The following is a 16,694-nucleotide window of genomic DNA, read 5'->3' on the forward strand; positions in this document are numbered from 1 at the left end:
AAAAACACATGCATGCTTTCAGATCCATATGCCCATAGATGGAGATACAGATATCTATGAACTTCACAGGCAAAAAAATAAAAATAAAAATAAAAAACAATAGTCCAGTCTCAAAATTCATGTCAGGCAGATTATTCAGGCAGTTGACAAGACAATTACTCTGTGTCTTTGTCTAATTTTACTCTGCTTATAGAAAAATAATATATTCATCATTTATCTGGAAAGAAAACAACACAAACTTTCTCCATAAGCACAAAATTAACTATACAAATCATTTAATACTTTATCATTAATCAACTATTAATGACATTTTCGATGCTTCAACAAATTCTAACTGACCCTCTGATGTCACATGGACTACTTTGATGATGTTTTTATTACCTTTTCTGAACATGGACTGTAAACCCTACACACAGTTTCAATGGAGGGACAGAAAGCTCTCGGATTAAATCTAAAATATCTTAAACTGTGTTCCGAAGATAAATGGAAGTCTTACTGGTTTGGAACGACATGAGGGTAAGTTATTAATGACATTATTTAATATTTGGGTGAACTAACCCTTTAATAAAGCATTTGTAATATGGCAGGACCATTTGAAATGAACATGAAATGAAAAAAAAAAGTAAACAAATGCTGACCAGCAGCATCTGAAATCTCTCTTAAAAGAATGTATCCATTTTAAACTAATATAATTTTCATTCTTCAACTACACATATATACATCCTGAATTTAAATGGGTCAGACCTGAACCACTTCAGTGGTGACTTCCTGTTTGCTGAACCTGTACACTATGACATGAGCTGATACTCCAGCCACACAGAGCACACGGCTCTCTGGACACCAGGACAGAATCTGGATGGCGAACGGATCTTCATCCACAATTTCAGTGCTGTATTTCTCCTCTTTACTGCGGGGCTTCTCAAATACCTTCGCTGTTTTCAGCTTATACAAAACCTGCAGCATTACTGACAGACACAGAGGATCATTCATTATCTTCAATAGCTGTTGCTCGATGTTTTTTATTTGAAATTTGCAAAATCTGTAAAAATTTATTAAATGCAGCTGAGAGTGCTTTACTCAAAATGGCAAACATATTTATCTGATTATTACTATTTTTCCAACTCAAAATAACACCGTAGATTGTATTTATGATATAAAACATAAAAGTATGTTTTCTGAGACAAAAACTCACATGCTGAGGCATCCCAAAACTTGATCGATCCATCAGCATGCCTGTTGTTTCAAGAACAAAACAGAAGAAAACAATATCAGCCCTGGCTCCAAACCGAAAAACATTTTTCCTTCTTATACAAAAAACGATTCCCCTAATATTAAATGTGAAACGGCTTCAGTACAGCAAAGAGAGCATGCATGGAAGAGATTGCTTACCCAGTGATGATTATCTCTGAGAAACTTAGTGTTCCCTGGCCCCAATTACCTCCATTTATTGGCCATTCCTGCATAAAAACACAGATTTGTACCAGCCGTTTTAAGACTATCCATTTTCTTAAACAGCGGAGCGCAGAACGTTACCTTCTTACTGAACCCTTGTCTCTTCTGTCTGGAGCCCACTGAGTAGAGTGCAGGAATGACTTCAGCTGGACAGTCCGCAAAATATTCGCAGCAGGTCACCGGAGACTCGTGGATGGACAGAGGATAAGGATTCTCAAAGATCGGATACCTGCACAGAGAGCTTTTTATAAAACAGATGAACAAGCGAAGACAGCCTGTTTCACATCTGGCATTTACTCACCCAATTTGTGCAAGGTCAATGAGAACCAAATCCTTCTCCAGCAGGACAACAACCGCATAAGGCTCCTGGAAATCTGTGGGGTTACAGAAGGAGTAATTTTAAACACTTAAAGGGGACATTTTCACAAAATACTATTTATTTTTGCATAAATGATCTACTTTGCAACGACTTTCTGGTCTAAAGATTACTGTTAATTAAAAGAAAATAAATCTAGTCTTTTACCCCCCCATTACATTTCCCAACATATAGTCTAGTTTTAGTTTGTCAAGATTTAACTACAGAAATAAAATAAATAAATATAAATGACAAACACATGTCATAGAAAAGCATAAATAATATAAATGTTTATAAAATGTAATTATAATAAATTATCATTTCATTTTTAAAATGTGTGTGTGTGATTATTTTGATGAAAAGGAGTCAAAAAAACTTTTTTTTTTTACATTATATCTCCCAGCCCAACACGAAGAGCTTAATCTACGTAGTTCTAATTTGTAAAGTTTTAACAACAATAACAAAAAAATTTAATAATATAAGTGATAATACAAAATAAATAATCAAAAAATTATATATTTAACCTAACTTGAAAAAGATGTAAATCAATGCTGCTATGATTTCTTTGATTGTATTTTGCCTCTGTTGTTTCAAAGGCACTGTTAAAAATACAGTAAACGTTATGGGAGAAAATCCAGCAATAGGTGGGGCAGTGACTTGCCGTTTGGATATGGGGTTTCACACAGCGTAAGGAAATCCACTATGGGGTAGTCCATCTCCAGCACTGCAGTGCTTTTCCCATGCATCACAGTCAGACAGGCTCGCCTACCCACTGTATCATATGACAAACCTCCACACAGGATCATGAATGGGTCCCTTAACAAAACAAATGAACATATCTCATTTTTCCATGATGCTACGAGAAGCCACGCCAGAAGTGAAACAAATTAGTGCTCCATTCAGAAAGACTGGAATGAAGAAAATGATTAAAAGCCATAATAAATGTATTTTCATATTAGCTGTATCTATGTAGGTTTACTGAAAAACATAATGTCATCCCTGTAAAACCCATAAAACAGAAGCATCTATGCCAGACAGTCTCTCGCAATGCGAGGTTGCACAAGTCTCAAACCAATGCATCATGCTCTGTTTGCTTCCTGGATGCAACCCTGAGAAAATGTATTGGGTTATTAGCTTTATATTTTATGTCAGTCTTCTGAAAAACTTCATGTCATTTCCTTAATACCATAAAACTGGTGCACCTATGCATCTTGCTCTGTTTGCTTTAAGAATGCGACCCTGAGTTCAGTTTCCACTGAAGCCTTACCCTGCCCTGGTAGTTTTGTACTCCACTTTCAGGATGGGTTTGCAAGGCTCCGGCTTCTTTCCATCCTTAGGCTGTTTACCTGGGAGAGAATATTGCATGTTAAACAAGATGTGCATATAAATATGCCTTCATGTATTTTTATTTCTTTTTCTATCGCCAGTCTCTGGATATTTTTATCATAGGAACCAAATTAAATTGAGGGTAGAAGTCTTTAGGCATGGTTTGATTTTAATCCATGGAGTCATAATTTGATCCCAAAACCATTTTCGAACCTTGATGATAAATTTCTGTGGACAGAGTGTGCGTTTTTAATTACGAATCACGATGCATTTGTAAAAGTGTTGCTTTGCTTCAGCCGTAAGTATATGATGTTTTTATTGGGGGAAAAAAATCTGCATTATTTAATCTGAAGTTGTAATATTTTGGGGGTTGAAACATTCTTCTTCCCTATTTAATGTGCAGTGAAATCTAGGGACCCTTTTCACATTTCCAGGGTTTACAGAAGCAGAAGTTGTCATCATAGTTTAGTGGTGAACAACTACACAAAATATAATATTTTCTCTCCCATTTGCACTAACAGCAAAAATCCATGATAGCATTTCTATGACTTTACAAATGGGGATTTTTTTTATTTTTTTTTTAAATAAAGAAATTATTAAGAAATTACGTTGGTCAAAAAAGAGAAAGATGTCAAATTTGACAAAACTTCCTTTAGCTGATGTGTTAGAAACACTTACACAGTTAGCTTTAACCAGTTTTGTGTAATTTAATGCCAAGGTAATGAAACAAATTATATTTTTTATTTATTTTTAATGGAAATACACAAAACTTTAGATTTACAATGGTAATAACAGTTATAACAGTAATAACTTTTTCAGAAACCTGTTTGGGAACAATCATTTTTATTTTCACTCAAATGTCACACTTCACCTCTACAGTCTTTTGATATTTATTCTGTGCTCCCTGAAGCGCTCAACCTGAGGAACTTGGAAGGGAGTTTGTTTGGGCAGAAGCTTACCATGAGGCGTAATGATCTGGGCAGGCTTGGCAGGAGCGCGTATATTCCATGTGGTAAGTGTGCCATCCGAGTGACTGCACACAAACTGTTTCCCCTCGTGATGCCAAGCCACAGAGTGGATCGCCTACATGCCAAACAAAGGATGAGTAATCGACCACAAGAGAAACCAGGTCAGGCAAACTATGGTTCATGTGTTGTGACAGTAAATATGAGTCTACATAAACATAAACAACTTAGTTCTGTTCCTTATAGATAACACAAAGGCTTCTGAAAAAAAGTTACTTGGTTTAGACTAGAGTTGTTTAAATGATTACTCCATAGATAAATCAAGTGATCTGTCCATTTTGGCACATACAGTATATGTAACCATTTTATTTATTTTTTTGATGTTGTAAAAAAAGGTCATTGGTGTATGTCTTACAAGAAAATGCTATTTAAAGGAGTCATGACCCACAATTTTCACTTTTCCACGAGAATCAATGTATGTTATGATTGCCTAACGATTATACACTGGCCGGGAAGCCGATATTTAAAAGTGAAGCGTTTGTTTACCTCAGGGTTTGTAAAATAGCCCACGTGCACGCGCACTCAAATACGAGATTTTGATTTCTTCCTCGTCTTGACGTCAAGACGAGGCAGGATATACCATATATGGACACCGCAGCAGGAAGCTCGCCCTTCCCCTCTCCCCCTCATATTCAGTCGAGAAAGACGCTGGAGTAGTGCACACGTGAGTTGCTCTGTGGTTGACTGCCAGAATCAACATGTAAATGTGTTTTCTCTACCAAGAACGGACCTAGCTATCAGAGACCAGTGGATTAAATTCATTTTTAATGACGCGGTTCCTTCAACCCTTCCACTGGTTTATCGTTACGTGTTTGTGCTAAACATTGTAGGCCGAAATCCTAAACAAATTTGGGGCAATATCAGGCGAAGTTGGCATCGAATCTCTGGAAAAGCGCCATTCCAACAAAATTGCCGGCAATTGAAACGGTAAGACTGTGTTTTTATTGCTCTACTGTGTGTAACAAACAGCATAACTGCTAATGCGGCTATTGTATGCTATTGCGTCTGTCACTAGACAAATAAACGAAAGACTTGAGGTGAAGTAATTATTTATGTTCCCTGTAAACTGACTGCAAAAAACGGACTTTTGACTGCATTATAATGATTTCTTAATTCAGAATATGATCAAGATTGCGTAGGTTGATGTGTTCGGGGAATTTGCCAGTTAACAGTAACATTTAAAGCCTTAAAGTAGGGGAAAGTACTAACGTACTTTGCACAAAACAAATGACTGAGATCATCATGAATTCGGTTTTTGTTTATTTATTGCCTAACACTTATGAGGCGCCGTCTAGTTTGTGTGTGTGCTCACGTCTTATATTTGTGTGTGTGTGCTGTGCTCACGTCTCATATGAGTAACTTTATGTGCGTGGATAGTTCATATACATGTATGTGTGACTAGTACTTAGTATATATGCAAGCGTGTTTCATATGCGTGTGAATTTCATGTGCGTGAATGAAGCTTGATTTAAGCCCTAAACGGCGCCTCATACTTATACACTGGCTGGGAAGCCGGTCGCGTTCATTCACAACTTGCGCCATGATGTCAGTTTGTAATGATATGCTAAAGCGTTACCTGCGTTGTCAACCCCCCCCTTCCTGCAACCAATCAACGCGCCCCTCATTTGCATTATTAAAATGACCGTCCACGACAGCCAAAATATCGATAATAATAATGCCTTCAGAAATAAGGGTCTGAGGAGCTCTGTGCTTATTTTTTTTTCCACTTTTCTTTTTAAGAAGGGCCTGAAAGACTATAATACAGCAGTAGGTATCCAAGGTAATACGACGTTATGACTCCTTTAAAAGATTTTATGGCATAAAAAAAATTATTTTATTTTTCAAAGCTTCATGATAAATTTAAATTAAGTGATTTTATGACTTAAAAAAACATTATTTATAGTAGTAGTATTTATATTTTTTACTAAATAAAATATAAAAAATACAAAATTAAAACAAAATTTTTAAATAAAACTAGTATTTTTTTTAACTAGAAAATACTATTTCAGTCTTACTACTTCAAAATTTCACATTTAATTCAATGTGTTACTTGACTTTCTTAGTAATTAATTGTGAAATTTACCATCAATTTCGGAGTGCTTTTTTTTCTTTTAAAATGATGTGTAACTTTTAATGTGTAATTTACTGTCTTATGATGTGAACAGCAAGTTAACACAAAAAATACCATAACTAATACTAAAGTTTAAAATGTGAATGGAAGTTTGACTGGAAATGTACAGCTGTTAATGAATTTTAAAGTAAAGTTTACTGTATTAAAGAGAATAACGCAATTAATGTTGTGTTTTTGTGATCAGTCACTACTGTCTCATTTAAGTACTTGGAGTACATCCCATCTCAACAGTAGACCTTCCTTCCTTCCATTCATGGATGTTACAGAACAAAAGTAATTAGCATTGTTTAAAGGTCTCCAAGTTTGTCCAAAATTAAAAAAAGACCTAGACCTCGAAAATGTGACATCCAGTTAGGATGGCTGGTCCATATCCTACAATAACAATGCCTCACCTCATCATAGCTGTACCGATAGTCAGCTTTCTTTGATTTCAAGTCCCACAGCACAACTATGCCACACTCAAAACCAATTAAAAGCTGCAAGAAAGAGAAACAACTTTTCTGAAATTATGCAAACTGAAAGCCGAGCAATCAGAAAGTGTATTGTGGGAATATATTTAATCCAAATGTGTTAAGAATTCATACTTTCCCTTCGTCCATAGGGTTATCGCTGATATGAACAACAGGTCCAGGGTGAGTCTTTGAGGAACTGTTGAAGAGAGGTGAAAGTTTGGCCAGAAAATATTTCAAGGTGGTATGCAGAATTCATGCATGATGACCTTGAGTAAATATTTGTACATAAGACCTTTAATTAAAATCTCCCAAAGCCAAGAGTAGAAGAAAACACATGAGAATCACTGGAGTGCATGGTGTCTAAACACTCACAGTTCAATCGCTTTGTTCCACATGATCACATAGCCTGAGAGGGTGAAGGACTCCACATTGACGATGTGAATGTTCCCTCTTTCCGTGCCCACGTACAGCCATTTACTCTGAAAGGGCAAATGGCAAAACGTGATCCTGCCAAAGACAAGGAGAGAGCTGACCTTAATCAAAGTGAATTATTTCATACGATGGCGAGCATTTGACTGATTTGTGCCTTGTGACATTATTAAGGACGAAATGGCAATAACAGCAGAGTGAAATCTGGAAAAATGAATGAGTCATGGTTGATAAATCAAATGACTGTGCATTATTGCCATTGTGTGTCTTCTGAATGGGACACCAATCAAGACTATATGCATCTGAAGACACTTGAGAACACTGTCCTGCCCTCTTGTCTCTGAACAAACATTAATTTCAAGCCTTCATGGTCTGTTGATTAACAGAAAACGTAGAAACTCAAAAGTACATTGCTACTTAAAGACATGAACTTTGAAGGCCCAGTTTAAGGCCAAACTTAGTATTTTCTGAAGAAAACCTTGCTGCCATAAAACTTCAGGGAGCCCTTTATGTGCTTCTCATCAAGTAAGGGAAGTCGTTTGGTGCATGTTGTGTTCCCAAGGATGCTTACCTCTCCCGATTAAATTTAAGAGAATGAAGGATGGCTGGAAGTTTTTGCCTCAGATTCCACAAATGAATACTGTCATCTGCCAAAGCACTAACCAGCGCCCCCTATGGACCAAACACACAGAAACGCAAACAATGACTGAAATAAGAGAGCTCTTCATTTGTAAATCATTACATTTTGAACAGATCAAAAGACTAAATATTCAACCGAAAGGTACAGGCAATGTCAGGATTGTAAGTAGGGAAGTAACCTGGAGAAATTAAAGGAAGAGGAAATCACCAAACAGATAGTCTAGGCAGAACTCACTTCATTGACAAGAAACTCCAGCTGGATGACAGCCGATCCGCTCTCATGCTGGCAGTAACACTCCACTCCTGCTTGACCAAATCTGTAGACTCAGTTAAGGTACATACATCTGAACACCGTAGAGTCCCTATCAAATAGGCTAAACATAAAATATGACTAAGGTATATAAAAGCACTGCATAACTAAAGGGATATTTCACTCATGCTCATCTAATAAATTGTACCCTTATCTGATTATCATGTCAATTTAAGAAAAACTTCTTAAGCTTTTGCAGTAAAAATCATCAGTTTCATTGTACAGAAAGCAGCACACTGTTTGACCAAGATTCTCCTTTTTCAAGAAAGAAGCTAAATACAGGATGCACTGTAATAGAGAGACTATTTAAATGAATCTGTTGTACATTTTACCATAAACGTTCATGTTACTTCTGAACAAACCACAGACAATGTAAGTAAACCCCCAGGGTTTGGCACTAGAGGGAATCTGTGTTCCAACTTCCCAGAGGTCTGTGCATCATATTACAGAGGGTCTTGTCCATTGACTTAACTAAATGGATTACACAAAGTCTCCAACCAGAGTCTTAAGTCTGTGTCTGTGAATGTTGCTTCAGTCCTCTGAAGTAATGCACTGTAAATGCTCCCACAGAGCCCTTCTCCAACAGGACAACAACGACTGTCTCAATTCACATTCACCAGAAGCATTGCATACTTTCTTTGTTCATTTAGGCACAAATGCAAGCACTTTTCCATATCAGGTACCAGGCTGGTATCAGGACAGATACCAGCCTTTTATAATGAGTGTGGAAACTGTTGTGTTGTTGGAAGTTTATCCTAAGAAGAGTTCATTAGATTCTCTGTTAATAACATAATTCAAACACATCTAAAGAAAACCCACAGATACCTTACACAGCTTACACTCTTATAAAAGGTTACAAAAAGGAGTTTTCACCATTTAACATTTCACAATTTCACCATTATGGGTTTTCCAAAGAACCTTTCAGTGAACAATTCTTAAAAGAACCATTTTTGATTAGTGTGATTAACAAAGAACCTTTTGTGCAATGGAAAGGTTCTTCATTGAATCATACAGCAGATGCCAATGAAGAACCTGTACCTGAACCTGAGTGTACAATCAATGTCTGTATACTGTAACATACAACACAAAAGCTATCTCGCTCTCTTAATATCCTCAGATTAGAAAGCTTCCTATCTGCCAAATAAAATCACAAAAAAACAACATATGGACCCTGTATGTTCTTGCCTCAGGACATCTAACGCATCTCATGCCAAGGAATGAATGCTAAAACAGTTGACACTATAAACAGGAAATGGTTTTCTCATCCGTACTGAATCAGTGGTTTCCTGCAGCAGTGTGCTAATTTCCTCTTGAGTGACTTAACATATTGATAAGACCTTAGAGCCCAACAAGCACACAGGACCAGCTTAGAGTATGTGAAGCTTTATGGCGTCTAATACATTAAATCTGTGTTCTTCGGTCACACGCATCCTACCAATGAAATGTATCATGTGTCTTTGTTAAACAGATCAATTATGGTAAACAACATTGGTAATACTGCGCAAATGAAAAGAGCCATTACACTGAACATGAACTCACCTTGCTAACAGCACCAGAAAAAGCAATAGGGCAATAAACTAAAAACTTGATAAAATTATTGCCTGTTTTATGCATTTAGTCTTGTTAATATTTCACTGTAACACAGCTTCTTTATGAAATACACTAGAGATTCACAGGTTTAGAAACTTACAGTTAACCACTATTATATAAGATTCCAATCCCTAACCTATCAATTTGCTTACATTTAGAACCTTATATTTTGCAAATTCAGTGAGTAATGAGGCACAAGACAACATAAAAAGTTGAGCTTTTTTGCTTACCTGTGGCCCCAGCCCTATTTACCATCGAGACAATATTAAAAAAAAAAGAATACATAAGATATTATGGACATCAAAAGCTGTCAAGATAACTAACATTTCAGCTGCAATCTTTGTACAGGCATGCATCATTTTTATTATGGCAGCTAATAAGTACTATGGCAAAACGATAAGGTTTGGTTTGTTATGTTTTTTGTCATAAAATCAAACACATTTTAATGAAAGAAAATACAGTTCAGTACTTTTAAATTACTTTCCATTATTTTCTGCATGGAATATTGAATCACATTTGTTCGGAAGCATGGTTTGATGCAGACAATAACCAGTTTTCCATCCAACTCATTTGTATTTAGGGATTTCAATATTCGATAATTTCCATGATCGATCGTCGTTTAAATTAACGATCAATTAATAACCTTAAATGCTGCAAAATGCATCTGCAGCGGTATTATTATTATGTGCAAAAGCCACTTGGAAAAAAAGCTTTCTCACCCGAATTAAAGGGGATTTAGTCCGAATAAAATGCTAGTAGCAGGACTGTAAAATGAATAGATGTGATTATGATCATTTGATAAAATGAAGAGCGCGCCTTTCGTTGGAGATCATTTTACTTTGTTGAATGTTTCCCATCAAGGAGACCGCTGAATGCGCCTCTTTAAATGGTTTCGTGGTGCTTGTTGTTGTATTTTAAAACACAACTGCAATGTTTTCAAATTACACTATGGTAGTGGTGCAACGGATCATCATTGATCAATATCAATATCTTTGGTTCGGCACACACGTGACCCGCGGATTGATTTATGAAAAAAAAAAAAAAAGTTGTGCATGTTCAGTCCACACTCAGTGGTAATGGCGAGGGGAGGAACGGAGGAGCTTGAACGCCCCGCGCATTTTGGCTTCCCTGTCAGATATAATGATGAAGGAAAGAGGTTAGAGTGTAAAAACCGTGACGGTGCATAGAGCGTTATGACATCCCGTCGCGCACCCACTTCAGCAAAAAGATTGTGCCAGATCTTTATGAACAGGAGAAGAAAAAAGTTGTGGATGAACTATCCCGAGCATCCTCTTGCGCTCACGACAGAAGGGTGGACATCCAGGGGGACGGAGAGCTATGTGACGATAACTGCTCACTTCATTACAGCAGACTGGGAGATGAGAAGTCCGGCTATTATGTTAAAAAGAAGATATTATGCCATGTGCACTTTAAGTTGATTTCATATATTTTAGTTTAATAATTTAATGTTAATAAAAAAAGACAAAACGTATGTTTATTTGTCTTGGCCTTTTTTTTTTTTTTTTTTTCGCTGATCCGAAAAATGATCCGATCCATACGAGGAAGAGCGAGTGCGGGTTTGACTAGATGTATTTGGAGGCTATTGCTCACATTTCGTTCTGCACATATCCAAATGTTTCCATATTCGCAATGTATCTGAATGTTAAACTATAATATTTTTTATTTTCTTAATGTAAACTAAATGGCAGAGAAGATCATCCTCTTCACATGAGCAAAAACGTGCATAACAGCAGAGTGGACTGGTATACGGTCTATTTAAACTGACCAGTGTAACCTTTTATATGTTTGGTTGACTTTATTTTAATAATGAACAGACTGCGATGTAAGTTTGAAATTAGAATGCACTTTAGATGTTCTGTTTTTATATATTTAATTTTTTATATTTTTCAGTTTAATTGATTTTTATTTCTAAAATTGTATTTATTTAAATGTATATTTAAGTTTACATTTATGTTCCAACAAACTTGAAAAATTCTGCTTGATAAATGCTCTAAAACTTTTATGTAAAGGGTTGACTTTGGATACATTTTTTCTTTTAATACCGTGCAGTGCACAAAATTAAGATTCGAGAGATGGTTTAAGTCAGTGCTCGATAAATGATGATAAGTTTAGAAATGTTGTGCATCCACTTATTATTAGTGTGACATTTTAGCATGCAAATGAAAGGGAAAACTTCAAGATATCGGCCCTAAAAATCGGCAGCACATATCGGCTGACCCTGACCTCTAAACATCGGCTATAGAAAAACCCATATCGGTCGATCTCTAATAGAGGGCTGAAATTACTTAAGAGCACACAACACAGATAAGCTACAAGTAAACATGTCAGCAATGTGGACCAAAAATAATGCTAAAATAGCAACATGCAAATTTTGTTTAGGTGAAACATCAAGATGGGCCTCATTGCAGAGGAATTTTACTACAACTGGCATACTGAGTTCAATCACCCAAATTGAACTACCAAAACTTTATTTTCAGTTTTCAGGTAAAATTTCCATTTCGATACATAATTTTAGGGGATATCATTTGGCTCTCTCCTACATTCATTTCATGAGATGTGCTGATGGGAAACCGAACAGGAATGTTTACACAGCAGGCTTGCCTTCACCTTATTTAGCAAATGGACTGAATAAATAACAGAGGGCTGTTATAAATAAGTTGCAGTGGATCACTGACTCATTATTTATTCATAACTGTAAGCATCAAGCCCTTGACCAGCCAGTTTCTCCTCATCTTAAGCTCTCGTGGTGCTGGATCAGAGCCCATGGTCAGACAGCAGTTCTCTCCGTATTTCATGGAAGCCGGAGCCCAACCGAACAAACAGATCGCGGTTCGATTCTATTATTGAATACAATGATCACCACAAACCAGCAAATAACACTCTTTCAGGAGAGACACAGAAGCAAAAATAAAGTAATTAAACTTGGGAAACTCTGTATGCTGTTCAGGGTGTCATGTTCTTGGGTGATATGAGTCAAAGACAAATATATCAGAATATATCAGAATTTGTCCTGTTTAATGAATTTTTTTTCACAAAAGTTATTTGAAACATTATACTCTTTATTTGCATTTAATTAGCTTTTTATGAATATAAAATCACTTTTGTGAATTTTCTTTAACGTGGTCTCATGTTTGACCTATATATATATATATATATATATATATATATATATATATATATATATATATATATATATATATATATATATATATATATATATGCTGCAGACACTAATGTCATCATTAATAAAAATTACTATGAACAAAACATACCAATCAACATTTTTTTTTCCTGAAATGAAATTACTGAAAGAAAAAAAGCCATGCAAGTGTTAGTAAAACTACCACTTCATAATAAACAAAAACAAAACAGAATGTATTTTCATTTTGTTTCAACAAATGGCTAACACTTAACTGCACACTTATTGTTATATTTAAATTTAGTTCAGATGTAAAAGCTTCTAAGTGCCGTCTGAAATTTTCATCTTAACATGAGCATTTTTATCAAGCTCCTATATTTATGTGAATTTATTTCACTTTATTGGCATAAAAAAGGACGTAATCGTTGCCATTAAAGTAACATTACTGAACCTAAACATAGGAGCCTGATAAAAATGCTAATTTTAGAAGAAAATAGCGCCTTAGAATCTGAACTCTTCAAATATACGTTGTGGGGAAAACGTTAACTGACTGGTTGCATAAGATGTCAGTCAAATAGCCACTTCCTGCCTAAGTTGGCAATTCTAATGCCAGATTACACCATAGTCTGTGAGAATAACTTTAAACAGACCATCCACTAAACATAGGCTTGAGATGAATGCTGGAAAAGATGATTATGTGTGCATAAGCATATGTGAGGATCTGGATTCACTAAAATTTTGGGGGGCAAGACAAAAATCACTGTCCTGTAGTGCAGAACTTTGCTGATCTGTGAGGTTCCATCTGTATAAATTGGCCTAGAAAACACAAAAGTGCTCGTTCTTTCTTATAGCTAGACTATAAGAAAGGAGCACTTTTGCGTTTTCTTTGTTTTTTGCACTGTGACACTACTTTCACGACAATTTATTTCACGATGGGTTATTACTATAACCCACCTTAATAAAATGTAAAAACCTACTATCTATGCTGATTATCAAAATAATCAAATGCAGTCCAATAATAATCACTCTGGCTCATTTTATTCTTTTGATTTTGGGGCTAAATATAATCTGGATTTGTTCTCGACAGGTGTCATAGGATTTATCCCAAAGTCATTTCCGACTAATATTCAATATGTACATGCAACATGATTATAAATGCTAAAAGGCACAAACGAACAAAGCTCTGTAACGTTTCATATGAGAGATATGTTTTACTTTCTAAAGCATCTCACTGCCGACCACAGTGGGTGACTCACTTCAAACAACAGGGGCTTCCGCTGAGAGCAAACAGTGCAATCTGATAAGGGTGCAGTCATACTATATGCCCTAATAATACAGGCCTCAAGAGCAAAAGATTACAAAGCAGCTAAAGCAGATAGGCTTGACAATGTTCCCTGCAACCACTGACATTTGTTCCCGGGAACTAAACTAGAACAAGAAGGAGAAGACCAGAGCAAAGCAGAGAAGAGATGTGAATGAAGACGAGATGACGTGGAAGGTGAGGACTAGTCAGAAAACTATCCAGAGCTCCAGAAACAATCAAAGCTTACATTTGCCCCGGTTCAGCAAAGCACGAAGTTGTACATCTTTAATAAAACTGCCATCGGAGCATAATTAAAATTCTGTCTCTATGGCCAAGAGCTGCTTGATAAGTTCATTAAATGAGACTTAAATTTATCTAATAAAAAATACAATCTATTAACTAGGAAAGGAAGCTCATCAAGACAAGATTCTTGGCCCAAAGTCTTGCTGGAAAGTTGTTAAAGTTTGAAGGTATATGCCTTAGCATGAGAAAGCATCAAAGTTTAATTTCAACCATTAATTTCACTATGATTTCACTCTTTGACATGGCCATACTCAGTCAATATTAAAAGATATAAAGATTATATTTTCACAGGATGTTTTACATCTTTATGTAGGATGGTTTTATGTAGAAAATGGTAAATAAATCACAGAAAAAAATGACTTAAACTGGGTTTTCACAGGAAGGGTCTGTAAAATAAAAATGATAAATTATAGAAACATTAGTAATTTTAACAGCACTAAAATAAACCATATGGGCCAATTTTATTATCATTTTTAATTTATTAACAATTCCAAGTTTTGAAAAAAACGTATAAGGCTTGCCCTTCAAGTGACAAACTGAACAGAACTAAATCATTACTATAAATTATGTGTATGACAATTAATCATCAGCATCGGACAGGCCTGTTTTAAGTGGTTGCTAGGCATCACAAGACTGTTTAAGGCCCAATCCCAATTCTATTTTATACCCCTTCCCCTTCCCCTCAGCCTACCCCTTCCCCTTGTCCCTTGAAACAGAGTGTCAATGGGTAAGGAAGAAAATTTTCCCCCAAGGATTGGGACACCACTTCTATGCCGTCAAATGTCATCATTCGTCGTCTAGCTCGTACAATACACACATATACTTGTGTGCTGGTGTGCTTTAGAGCTTTTAATTATCGTTCTGTATTAATGAGCTGCTTACTGACACACACACATATCGGAAATCACGTAGCTCACACATCCAGGAGAAAATAAACTTGTCAACGCTGCCCCACGACTTTTATTAAATACAGTTTAAATACTGAATCGCTACATTATATTTTCCATCGACAAGAGGATACAATCGCTGTTTTTAAGTAAACTCACTCTAAAAAGATAAACACACAAACGAGCATACACGCAATTTCCATTTCTCTCTCTCTCGAATAGGCAATATTTGAGAAAATGGTTTAGCGATTTCTAATTATTGGGGGGATTAGCCCCCATCAATGTCTACGGCAGTTACCACCCTGATCAGACATGTGCTGTGGCACTATAATGCAATCTGTAATGATATGACGTTAGCAAATATTAGCGATATTTTGCGAAGATTTCTTTGAGTAACATGACCGTTAATATGAACTCACAACTGAATGTAACATAAAACAAATGACTACTTTTTGTTAAAATATTTATTTATGCCAAAAAAGCTTACATTTATGATCAATGTAAGTGTCTTTTTGTTTGCTGTAGCAGCCATGTTGCCGAGATAATTCATACCCCTTTGTCTAAAGTGTGGTCCCGAAAAATCTTAGTTTGAAGGGCTATCTGGCCTTTCCCCTTACCCCTCCCCCTCCAACCAAAAGAGAGTTGAGACAACCCTACCCCTTCACGTGAACGAGCGAAACGGAGGGGTAGGGGAAAGGGGAAGGGCTAAGGGGTAGAATTGGGATTGGGCCTAAGTGTTCTCGTTGGTAGGGTGTAGATAAGCAGTTGCTAGGGCATTGCTAAGCGAACATACAATAGACAAAGACAGACAGAAACATAACGGCATTGTTAGGTAGCTATTAAGATACTCTGAATGGTTGCTAGGACACTGCTTTATAGATGATAAAAATATTTATATCGAATATCTTCCAATCTACAGCAGAATTTGGTGTGCTTCTACAACATGCTACTGCAAACAGACATGCACATACCACATTTATGACAAGCTCTTTGTGTAATGCAAGACACATAAAACTATAAAACTATTTGACTCCACGCCTTGTACTCTCACAGATGAACTTGAGCCATTAGTGGGTTTCAGAGTGATAAAGTCGAGATCGGATCTGTCCAAACAAGATAAAGAACAGTAATCAAAAGGGCCCTGGGTGCCTTAAACTCTGGAGGTGTCTCAAATGGCCATTATTTAAAGCACTTGGAGTTGGATGCTGCCAACAGCAACAAACAAGAGCAGCAGAAAGGACATGGTCTTAGATCACAGGGCAATTAACACTGAAACACCACTGATGATACTAAAAATAGCACAAATCAATTCAATTTATACCACGCTTAAGC

At 36.2% G+C, this 16,694-nt stretch overlaps 1 protein-coding gene across 6 annotated transcripts in view; it reads right to left on the reverse strand.

Moving 5' to 3' along the window:
- The window catches only part of stxbp5b (syntaxin binding protein 5b (tomosyn)), a 45,865-nt gene that overhangs the window by 17,221 nt on the left and 11,950 nt on the right, over window positions 1–16,694 (reverse strand). For all 6 annotated transcript variants that reach the window (XM_059518502.1, XM_059518501.1, XM_059518500.1 and 3 more), the window contains exons 3-15: window positions 8,045–8,126; window positions 7,742–7,842; window positions 7,114–7,248; window positions 6,874–6,937; window positions 6,682–6,765; window positions 4,093–4,216; window positions 3,075–3,153; window positions 2,469–2,623; window positions 1,754–1,826; window positions 1,534–1,681; window positions 1,390–1,457; window positions 1,193–1,233; window positions 745–965 (exon numbers count right to left, since the gene is read on the reverse strand). In XM_059518502.1, coding sequence (XP_059374485.1) covers window positions 745–965; window positions 1,193–1,233; window positions 1,390–1,457; window positions 1,534–1,681; window positions 1,754–1,826; window positions 2,469–2,623; window positions 3,075–3,153; window positions 4,093–4,216; window positions 6,682–6,765; window positions 6,874–6,937; window positions 7,114–7,248; window positions 7,742–7,842; window positions 8,045–8,126 — 1,375 coding nt within the window. The remainder of the gene's footprint in view (window positions 1–744; window positions 966–1,192; window positions 1,234–1,389; window positions 1,458–1,533; window positions 1,682–1,753; window positions 1,827–2,468; window positions 2,624–3,074; window positions 3,154–4,092; window positions 4,217–6,681; window positions 6,766–6,873; window positions 6,938–7,113; window positions 7,249–7,741; window positions 7,843–8,044; window positions 8,127–16,694) is intronic.

Source organism: Carassius carassius, chromosome 31 (assembly GCF_963082965.1).
Source record: "Carassius carassius chromosome 31, fCarCar2.1, whole genome shotgun sequence".
In the NCBI taxonomy this organism is placed as follows: domain Eukaryota; kingdom Metazoa; phylum Chordata; class Actinopteri; order Cypriniformes; family Cyprinidae; genus Carassius; species Carassius carassius.